Source organism: Agelaius tricolor, unplaced genomic scaffold (genome assembly GCF_023055355.1).
Source record: "Agelaius tricolor isolate 1412-34295 unplaced genomic scaffold, bAgeTri1.0.p SCAF_2, whole genome shotgun sequence".
NCBI classification, from domain to species: Eukaryota; Metazoa; Chordata; class Aves; order Passeriformes; family Icteridae; genus Agelaius; species Agelaius tricolor.
Window position 1 is genome coordinate 73,338,093 of NW_027269262.1, and position 11,613 is coordinate 73,349,705.

The window sequence follows — 11,613 nt, forward strand, 5'->3', positions numbered from 1 at the left end:
TAACATGGAGATATCTGTTTACTAAAATGAAAATTAGAAAATATATTTTTGTTTAAGAGGGCACTGAAGAGACAGAACCCACAAAGCCTTGTGTGTGCACCAGAGGAATGCAGCTGTATGCCTTCTGGACCTAAGCAGTGCTGTGGTGCATTTACCTGCTCAAATCCTTGCTCACTCAAGGAGAGACTTTTCCTGGATAACTGATTCTGAAGATGACCACAAGGGCTGAAAAATATGTATTATCTTTGTTGAAACCTTGAGGCTATTCTGTTTGGGATACTAAAAACAATCTTCTACTGTGTTTATCAACACAGCCCAGGTTAAGGATATTAACAGAGCCTTGCCCAGCTACAAATTATGTGAACCCAGAACTGAAACAGATCTTTTGTAAAGAACAGTTGAGGCTCAGCAGCACCCAGTATAAGCAGAAGCTGCCATCTGTCCTCTTGAGGGGATCAGCAAGAGTGGCAGGAGACTCCTTAATAGTGGAGAATGTCCTCCACCTACCTCACTGATAAACCAAACTTGTACTATTCCAGCAATAGAGCACTCTGATGGTGTTGGCAAGGTTGGCTTCATGAGCACTGCTCCTTGTGTTTCATTCTAAGAACTTTGGAATAGCTCCCAGAGAAAACATTTGTTAGATATGCATGACCATACTGACAACACTTGTATTTCCATGCATTTCTTTGTTGCCATGAGCATAAAGGCTTACTTTCTGTTTTTGAAAGGGAAGTCAGGCTTGTGAGACAATCACGAGATGTCAGGAGTGGGCGCCTCAGGCCTGCTTGCTGATGCAGAGAACTGCTCTGGCATGTGTGAGTCTTGACTAGTTGGCAATGTTCCCTGAGACTCAGTACATAAGCCAAATATGTAGAAATTTATGTTAAATTTTTAAAGTCACAAACATTTTAAATCCAGTGATCTGTAGTTTGTTGGCATTGTTTATGCAGACTCAAACTCAGTGTGATCTATAACATATGGGAACTAGGGGACACTTTTGCTCTGAAGAGCTCCCGTGCTATCTTGACTTTTGCAGCATTAAGAGCTACACAGTTCTTTCATTCATGCTTTAATTTATCCACAAAGCTCAGAGGATATCAAGTGTAAGGAACAGTGGCTTAGTAAGTCTTATTTGTGCTTATTTATGCCTAATATACTGTCTCAAGCAACAGATAAAGGATAGAGACAGGTCAAGCCTGAAATACTACTTTCCCAGAATACTCCCTCAGACGTCAACATGCTGTAAATCATCAATTTAAGTATGTTAAAATAATGCATACAGTTAGGCCATAAACTAAAAATCAGTCAAGGAATATGAAATGTTTATGCAGTTTTAAGGACTTTCTTTGGTTCAAACTGGAGGAGAAAACACTGCTCAAAATCCAAATTCTTAAAACAAAGAAATTAACAAAAACTTGTGCTTGGGCAACTAAAATAAGATTTCAAATAGGTATGGATGTGGAAGTATAATTAGCCAGCCCTTAGCTGATAGATACTTGACAAATGGGAATGTTAATACGATCTACAAATGATGTTAACCACTACAAATACTCTGGCCCTTGGGAAGCAGAAATTTCATCTTCCCTGACTCTGACCATCTAAAAATTATGTGTCCAGTCTGGCAAGTCATCGAGACCCCCCTGTATATTCAAGGAAAATACAGGCACTTCCATTAATTTGTGCCTGAACTGGAAGGGTTCACCTTTGAGAAGTGTATGTCTCTTTCCCTTGATGGTAAGAACACATATACTGACTGGATTACATGTTTTCTCCCTAAATGTTAAATTTAAATGGAATAGATATCAACCATAATACACAATATAAATACAACCTATGGGCTAACCAAATCTCTCACCAGAAGGACTGAAATGCCCCTCACACAGAAATGCAGTCGTATATTGATGCATTTTTTCAGAAATAATGTTTGAACATATTATTCAATGATATGGGCTAAATTCATCACTGGCAGCAGCAACAGTCTAAAACTAATGGAGCTTTCCTGCTTACAGGCACAATAGTAATATTTCTTTATCCAAGCCCACATTTTTGAAGAAAGGTAACCAGGAAGGTACATTAAGGTTTTCCCTTGACATTTCCTTAAAGGGAGTTACGAGCTTTAAACACTGTGGAGGTTTTAGCTTGTTTTCCCAATTATGGGAGGCCTTGGCATGAATATTTTCTGGTCTGTCAGATCTCCTCCACTTCATGTCCATTCCTAACTCCAGTAATTTTTGATCTTTTTAGCCTGTTATGAAATTTGACAAACAAATAAGGAAAGCCATGAAGTTATTATAAGCTGGTAGAAACATGGAAGCCTGGTAGAAGACACTGATACTGACAGAGCTTTGCCACACCATCAGAGAACTCACTCTGGAGAAAAATCCACAGAAAAACAGACTGCAGTGTTTCTTCTGATTGGGAAACTACTCATTATTTCAGATCATCTTGCAAAGCAAACTGATTATAAATTGTCTTGCACAGACTTGTTTGTTTACCCAGACAGGGAGTAAGTTATTTTTTTTTTCTAACAAAAAAAAAAAAAAAAAAAAAAAAAAAAAAAAATCAAAGAGAAATACAAGGCAAAGCTTCAGCTTTTTTACTTTTGAAAAAGAGCTGGGTTTCATGTTAAAAGCTTCCTGTTCATAGGAGGGACCTCTACCCTTAGACCCTCCCCTCAAAACAACTTGCTTTGCTTTCAAGACCTTTGGCTTCCAGGGCACTCCAACCTGATGCATTTCTATACCTGATGCATTAGTCAGCATTCCCAGGACTAGTGGGAGGATTACTGCTGGCAGCTGGAAGACAGAAAAAGTATAAACTGTTCATAATTAAACTTTATCACAACTTACTTCCACAAGTTCTTTTGTCTGGATTTAAAATGAAGCCTGGGTGGCATCTACAGTAATAGGAGTCCTTGGTGTTAACACATTCGTGTTGGCAACCATGGTTATCCAAAGCACAGTAGTCCACAACTGAAAAAGAACAAGACAAATGTGCAATTAGGAAAAGAAAATAGAACTATTATGCATGGATATTCTAGGTCTAGAGATACACAGTAGCTATAAAAAAAGGAAAAGCTGATGTAATTGCTGTCTTGAAAAGCTTGTCTGCAAAAAGTAGTGCACTCACAACAACAGTTGGTAAATCAGATTTCAAATGAGTCCTGAATGATTTCTCAACTTTGAACATTTATCAGCTATCAGACTGTCAGGAGCCTTCTCAACATGTTTTCTCAGATCTGGAAACCATGCAACAGTGAGTATCTCTGTCCAGATGTTCACACTGTAGGCCAGGGCATAGAAAAGTTTGTTTGATTTAGTTCTGTCTTCTGTCTCTCAAGTCCCAGTCCTGGAATTGCTCTACTTTTCTTTAGTTCCCTCCCAGCTGTGTTAATTCTCAAGAGCTGTTCATGTAGCCCAAGTTTATAGGAGAATCTTGGCATTATCTTCTACACTGAGGACTGTCACAGTACATTCATTTCTTCTAATGTGCTCCAGATTTGTTCTGTACAAAGCAGCTACAACTGCAAAGCCTGAGAGTTTCAGGCTGATATTCACCATGGATATTCTGCTTATATAATGCAGGGGGGAAAAAAAAGTCACAGGCAGTCCTGTCACCTATTTCATAAGTCTGGTCATTTATTACACAAATCTATATTTAAAAGTTAGATTGCCAAAGGATAATAAAGTAATAATTCAGAGTTTATGCTGTCAAGCCCATTCAAAGTTGCTAAAGAAATTAAAGGATTTTTAAAATTTCTTTGCAGGTTAAGCTTCATCTTCACAACAAAAGTCTTAGAAGAAATTAAAGATAAGTCACAAAGCTGGTGCTCTGCCTGCAAAGAGCTGCCAGGCCTACATTACAAAAGCATATCTGATTCTTTCTGCAGATGACAGTACTTAGCTTCATACCAAGACAGGTTCCTCTTTGCCAACTAAGTAAATTTTTTCACAGCTTTATACTGCTGAGCCTCATAAATTTCTTTAAGAGGCAGTAATTTGTTTTAATGCAATAAATTTTTTTCTTCAATTGCCTCACCTATGTAAATCATGTACACTCAGGTGTGCTACTATATTTAGTCAAGATCATCTAGTCAGGAAAACAGATAACCTATTCAGCTACTTTGAAAGAGTTTCTTTTAACCCTTCAGAATATTTGTGTTGAATAAGTCAAATTACTTACTGGTGACCATGTGATACCATTTTCCTGGCAGGAACCTTCCTGTTTCCAGACTGAATCAACTCATATTAAAACTTATTTACTGAATACATATTTCAAGGATATAATGTGTCATACAATTAGCTTTCCTCTTAAATTAATTCTAACATGCACACTTTCAAGTGTTTAAAAGGCACGCTAAGAAATAGGTAGGCCAAAGAATACATGCAATTTAGCATCATGCCTGGGAAATAGCCCATATGGATGTCTTTGTAAAGTTATCTCCTCCTCTGCATTTAAACCTTAACAAAATTAATTTCTATTGCAATATCTACAACTGCCCAACTAATTATTATAACAGTGAAAATAGAATATTCAGTTGGAAGAGATACACAATGACCATTTAGTTCAACTGCTTGACCAATTCAGAGTTGGCTTTGTCCAAATGCCTCTCATACACTGACAGGCTTGGACCATCCACCTTGTGTAGGAAGCTTGTTCCAGTGTTTGACCATCTTCTTGGTAAAGAAATGCTTCTTAATGTCCAGTCTAAACCTCCCCTGGCACAGCTTTGAACCATTCCCACATGCCCCATCCCTGGCAGAAAAGCATATTTTATGCTAAGTCATGAGATATACATGAGAATGTGAAAACTTGTGATTTCACTGTTCTGAATTCTATCTCATGTCTATTTAAATAAGAATTTTTTCTAGATGATTTATTAGTATCCTTTTTAGTGAGCAAAACTATTAATTCAGTTGTCATCTCTGCATATTTGTTCCACTTTGTTTTTCTCACTTGGTATTAGTAAGTGATGAAAACTATCTTTGACTTCCAGTTAGCAGTTCTGCACTCTGGGTGCTTACATTGCCCTCTCTGAACCATGGACTGCATGGGTCACCTTTCTCATAAGGAGTTGTTTAGCCCTATGATGTTTATAGAGGTTATTCAGGTGTGGGATGATGAAGGAAGGAGAAGGGTAGGAGGAAAAGGCGTAAAGCAAGTAAAGGCATAAGGAGGGTGAAAAAGAATGTGAGGGAAGAACAAATCACACTCAGAGAAGACTCATAAAAACCTAAGAAGCAGCCAAAAAAATCCAGCAGTGCCAGGACTGCAGAGAGGTGCCAGCAGCCAAACCACTGCCAGGAAAAGGGGATCCAAGCCCAGCAACTGCAGCAAGATGGATACAGTCTAGCACTAGTGCCAGGAAAGAGAGGACAGCATGTCCAGCAACACCAAGGTGGAGAGACTGAGTGTCCAGCAGCATGATGGAGAAAGGGTAGCTCATTACCAGCAAATATCATCTGACAGGGCTTTGTCCATGTGAAAAACAGTTCAAAAAAGGCAAAGTGATAGTGCCCTGCCAGCCAGATTTACTTCTGAGCAGACAGTTCCAAGTACTGTTTATTCTACAAATTTGTTCATAAACTGCATTGCAAACTCTCAGATTGGTTGGTTGTTCAGTGGTCAGTTTGAATGGATACTTGTGAGTTCTGGCTGTGAGATTTCATGTAATTATTGCCATTCAGGTAACTGGCTGGCACATGTCAATAAAGCAATTAATACCACCACTGATCCTTAAATTAACCCATCAGAAAAATTTAATAAACATGCCCATGAAATGAAGTTTTGGTACTTTCTAATTTGCTTTTGCTGGAGTTAAAACTTTAGAAGCCATAGAGATCTGAGATGGAAACCTTTGACTCTTTCCAAGAATATCACAATGTGTATTTCCTACTGAAATTCTCTTTTCATTCTCTGGAAGGGGAGGAGTGACTAACCTTAATGAAGTCACTGCTTTTTGCAAAATTGTTATTATTCTCAGTGATCTCTAGTATATGTGTGCATCAAGATCTTTCTTCAGATCCTGCTCATTTGATGATAAATACTTCACAGAAAGGAAGGGTTAACTAGCTTAGGAGTAATGAAAACTGAGAGTTATCACTACTGATTCAGTACTACACATAGTCTCCCTTAAAAAATTTTCCAGCAAGGATGATTATTCATTGATGATCACATCTGCAGAAGCTGTACATTCTTAGTAGTAGCATATTCCTCAAAAATCTCAAATTGTTCAAACCTGAAAAGTCAAATTCTAAAGGCTGACAATAGGATTTGCAGACAAATTAGCATCAAATTCCTAAATTACCCAGACAATCTTTTCCTGTTCAAGAAATGTAGAGAAACTAAGTTCTGCATAGACCACATATAATTAATATACATTGAACCATTCTTGTACATCAATAACAAATTTAAAAGTGCCAAATATGCAACTGAAAAAGAAAAATAAAAATTAGAAATGTTAATAATGTGCTTTAAAATTCCAATTAATACTGCTAATTATTGCAGTGGTATGAATAGCATGTATTCTTGTTTTGTTACTAAAAGGTACAAATTAATAGAAATCAAGTGGAGAAGAAAAACTCCTATAAAAGACAAGACAGTGAAGCCGTGCATGCTCTATTTTGAAAATAATTGAAGAGAGAATATGAAATCTTTAAATGTCAACAATAGTGCTCATAATAAATGTGTATCTCTTCAAGCCAAAGAGAGTCAGTGAGGAGGTAGGAAAAAAAATGTCAAAGAGGTATCATGCCTCCAAACAGCAATTGCCCCAGACTTTGCAGATAAGTTATTAACAGACAAAAATCCCAAACACCAATGCAAGAAATTTAATAAGTGGCATAGAAATATTCTGAAGTTTTAAATAACAAAAATAGATTTCGCATTTATTACAAAATATAGTATTAGACTTGACATATGAAGAATTTCACCACAATGAAAGCTCTGGTAGCTACTTTCCTGGTAAGAATATCTTGGGCTGTCAAGGAACTTCAGCTTAATAGAAAATAGTAACAACAGCTGATGACACTAAGCATGAATGTTTTGGATTAGAATACACGGTAGGAAAGAATCAGGGATGAAAGAAGTTACCAGAAGTCACAGATTTTCTGTCTCAGGATATAGTCAAATAAATAGCAGAGAAGTATATCCTTTATTCTAACACAAGTAAAAGTCAAGAGGGTCAGCTAAGGTTATTAGGTGAATGTTAGATATAGAAATCTGGGCCAGAACATAAAAACTTACCTAAATAACCAGTACTATCTGCATTTTCAAAATGATCTGGTTTCAAAAAACAGGTTCTTAAAATGGTATATGAGTGGCCAAATTATGCTGGAGACAAATTATATTGAGACCTTCAAATACTCCTATACTGAAATCATGAAGCCACAAGTAAAGGAAACATTTCTGAAGAGTAAGCACAGAGTGAATATTCTTCAAAACCTCATGTTATCCCAGGCCTAAAAGATCTCAAAACCTTTTTTGTGTGTCTTGCATGAAGCTACATGAAGAAAGTTCCATAAATTTTCACCTATTTTGCATCTCAAAACAGGGTTACCCTGGAAGCCAATAGCTTTTTGAAGGTAATAAGAGGAAGATAGGCTAGAGCTGTCTTAAAACGACAAGAAAGAGTAGGCTGTTGGAGAAAAGCATTGTGGCAGCCTGTGGCAGCTTTGGGGCCAAGGACTGACTTGGATTCATTTCCATGGGACTTCAATTTGTGTTTGAAATTAAGCATGCATCTAAGTGCTTGCCTGAAGAGAATACTTAACAAATAATGTAATTTTGTATCCAGATCTCACTAGGGCTTTTTGCAGCGGAAACCAGAAGACAGTATTTTCTCAGAATGGAGCATGGAATGAAAGGTGTACAAGAATAGGTACATAGGATTGTAAAAGAGATGGTAATAGAAGTATTTACCACATATGAACAGAGAAGATGACAGATATTTACAGAGTAATAGAGAGGGAAGTATGTTTTGTGCTAAAGAATTATTGTACCATATTTCCACACTCTCTCTTTTGAGCTGTAATTCTTGGAAGTGATATTTACTTCTGCATTGCCCATAGTGAAAATTAAAGGCACATAGTGGATGGGTTCCTCAAGTGGCTACACTGTCCTTAAAGTCACCTTTCCAAAAACAAGTTGAAATCTCTCCTCATATCACCATAAAATCAAGTGGAAAAACATCAAGAAATTGTCCTCTTTTTAAGTTTTTCTGTGCATAACTTCTGTCTGAAGAGCAGCTACCGACTTTGTCCACCTTTGTTTTTTTAATGGCCACATATGTCATGCCAGCACATTGCTGGCCACCTACATGGATCTTGAATAAAACATCGGGTGTGTTGTCAAAATGGAAAATAACTTTCTGTGTGAAATTGGTTGGAACAATTTTCCCAAGACACCATTCATTATCAGTAAAGGCCTACAAACATGTCAATTATGTGTGCCTTCTCATCTACCACTCATACAGGAGAACATAATTGTCTATAGCTAAAGTGGATACTCATTTATATTGAGTTTTGCTTTGGTTTTGTCAAGAGATAGATGTGAATTGCTGAATTCATACTCACCAACACAACTCTTTCCATTTGCATCAAGTTCATATCCTTCATAGCACTGACAGACGTAGGACCCAGGTGTGTTCACACAAATCTGCTCACAGGCATGTTTCTCCACAGCACAAAGGTCCTGAGCTGCAACACATAATTGCATGAGTATGACATTCTTTGACCTTCTACAATGCACAGGTAGACCATAGATCAAAATAAATTTCAGGTAACTATGGACAGCTCTTTAGAGATGAGCTCATTTTAACACAGATCATGCCAATGTTCTGTCAAACAGTGAAAGACAATAGGATCAGTCACTCAAAGCTGAGGCACTCATTCCTTCAGCTGATGGCAAAGACTATTGATGGACCAATGGTGCCTAGTAGAGTTCCTTGAAGTATGTTTCCCTAAAATGTTCAAAGCGCATTTTTCAGGGATTTTTTTTAAAGAAAAATAATTGTGTTTATTTGTGTATTTTTGGGGCTTTATTTTGCATAACCTGATACATGATGATGAGGTTGGAAAGAGAAAGAAAAGGAAAACACAACAGCAAAAAACTTGGGGATAATTTATTTTCTGAGTTTTAGAATTTTTCATTTTTATGCAAAATACCATAGCAAGTTACCCCTCCCATGCAAAAGATCTCAAAAAAATGACCATGACAAATGAGGTCAGTTCAGCACCTAGCCAAATAAAGCACACTGGGCTTTCTTTTCAACAGACTAAAGCTTTATGAGAACCCCAAGTTTCCCTAGCGAAAGCTCTGGAAAGCAGAGTACTTTGTGTTGCTCAAAGACTGCTCAACACATAATGGTCATTTACAGCTACAAAATAGGCTTTTGGAACATGTTTGAGGAAATCAGCCAAGCAAAAACAAATTTTCTTTTATAGCTGTCTGCTTCATATCAAGCGGCATGATGAACAGCATAAACAGTCGCTTAACTCTTTTGTTCCAGTGTAAATACCCACAAATAGATAATTTTCCAGCTTGTTTCAGCTACATTCCTCTTTTGTATCATTTTGTTTATTAATGTAAGATTTGAGCATCTCTAGAGAAGAATGGGAGAGATTAGTTAAACAAACAAATACAGTGTAATAAGTAAAGAATATCCATTATCTGACACAAACACTCTTCTCTAGAAAAGTTAGACCACAGTACATGAAAGGAGCATCCTTTCAGGGATGCGAAACTATTATAATTAAACAAATGTAAGAGTACTTTTAGTTTAAAAAAAAAAAACAAAAAACATCTCCTAGCATGAAGTGAAGTTGCCAGTTCATTGCTGATTGAAGCCATTTGGTTAAGGGCTTTAAAGAACTGAGTACTGATAGCTTATACTCTCACAACATTAAAAAAAAAGGGAACAGAACAATAAAAACAGAGTCTAACAAAAGAATGAAAAGAGAGTATAACATTAGCTACATAGCATTCATCTTTTCTGCACTAATTCAGTGTTAAATTTTGTATGTAAAGAAATTATTTGTTCATTGAAGAGGTGCCAATATAACCCAAACTTAGATAAATACATCTGGTTGATGTTGATCATGTATTGTACTTAACATAAACATGATGAAGATTTATTTTACTTAGATGTCAAGTGAGGAATCCATTGTCTCTGTGCACTTGTGGGCAATTAACAGCTAGTGAAGGTAACTAAAATACTCCCATACTGTGCATTTTTCTTTCACTGTGGTTCTCCTACCTCCAGAACTAAGCTGTCCCCTTTGTCCAGGCTTGACTCCCCATCCTCATGAATTCTGTTACATCTCTGTGGGGGTTTTAGACTTAATTGTTTGACCTCCTCTAGACTGATAGTGCATCATCTCTCTCCTTCACCAGTGATTTGCACCATCCTAGCACATTTAAGGCCAGTTTGATGACTCTCAGATTTCCATTGCTAATTGCTAAAATTAATTTATAATTTGGTGATGTAAAAAACCCAAAGGCTGCAAACACATTGAAGGACTAATTTCCCTTTCATGTTGATCAAACTGCAATCTGGTATCATCTGATTGATGATCAAAGCAGCTCAATCAAAAAAATAATGTGAGAGGTAAGTGGGGAACACTAATAGATATCATAGCTAATAAACAAGGTAAAGCAATGCAGCAAAGGGCTTTGAAAAATGGTAGAGAGGGAGCATATTAAGGGCTACTGTGCATGGGCCACCAGCAGGAAAATTACATACAATTCCAAAACTCTTGGAAATTAACCTGTATTTGAAGCAGTGCAGTGCCCAAATGTTGAACTGCTGGCTGAGAAAACTATGGAAACGTAACAGAGTAAAATGAAGAGACAATAAAGAAAGATTTTTTCATATTTGTAATTAATTTTTTTTTAATTTATCGACATACTTCCACATTTTCATTGGTGTATTTGATATAAAACAACTCTAAGCAAGAGAGACTAAGAATCCACTAATCTCAAGATACCTGGTAGTTTTATGGCACTCTCCTGAGATACAGAACATCAAATACAATGATGGGATTTAAGCCTGCAGTCTTCACCTTCGTTCTAAATTATCGACTGTAAGAGGTACATCCTATGCTCTCATGATGGCTGCCTCCCACAGTTTCTTGAAAAGGTGTTTTCCAAAATTTTTCTTCTGGCTAAAATCAGTTTAGCAGCTTTAATTTGAATCCATGCACTTTCATCTGAATCTGTACACTGCTGTGTAATAAAAACTTGAATTTTTAGCACGTACATTTTCCACAAGTAATTAAATATAGCGTTACATAATTTCTTTAAAATAAGGTGGATACAGAAATAAATTTGGCATATCTCCCTGATGTAAATTGCTGTTAATTACTTGGAAATATGTTAAAATGGACTAAGAAAATACTGATGACAAAAATCAAAATTAAAGCGAAATAAATTTTGTTATTATAAACTATACAGCCAATTACTCAAAACTGAAAAAAGTCAACACTTTTAAAGAGAAGAATGAGAGCATAAGCAAGACTTCTAAAACCATTCTTTAAAAGGTTGCAAACCTTTGTATTTCCACCAGCAGTTATAAAGAACTTTTCAGAATGGCAGGTTATTTCACAATTTTCT

General features: G+C 36.6%; 1 protein-coding gene across 2 annotated transcripts in view; it reads right to left on the reverse strand.

Annotated features, from left to right (window-relative positions):
* Positions 1-11,613, reverse strand: part of MATN2 (matrilin 2) — a 68,383-nt gene that overhangs the window by 26,942 nt on the left and 29,828 nt on the right. For both annotated transcript variants that reach the window (XM_071421536.1, XM_071421538.1), the window contains exons 5-6: positions 8,577-8,699; positions 2,853-2,975 (exon numbers count right to left, since the gene is read on the reverse strand). In XM_071421536.1, the coding sequence (XP_071277637.1) occupies positions 2,853-2,975; positions 8,577-8,699 (246 nt within the window). The remainder of the gene's footprint in view (positions 1-2,852; positions 2,976-8,576; positions 8,700-11,613) is intronic.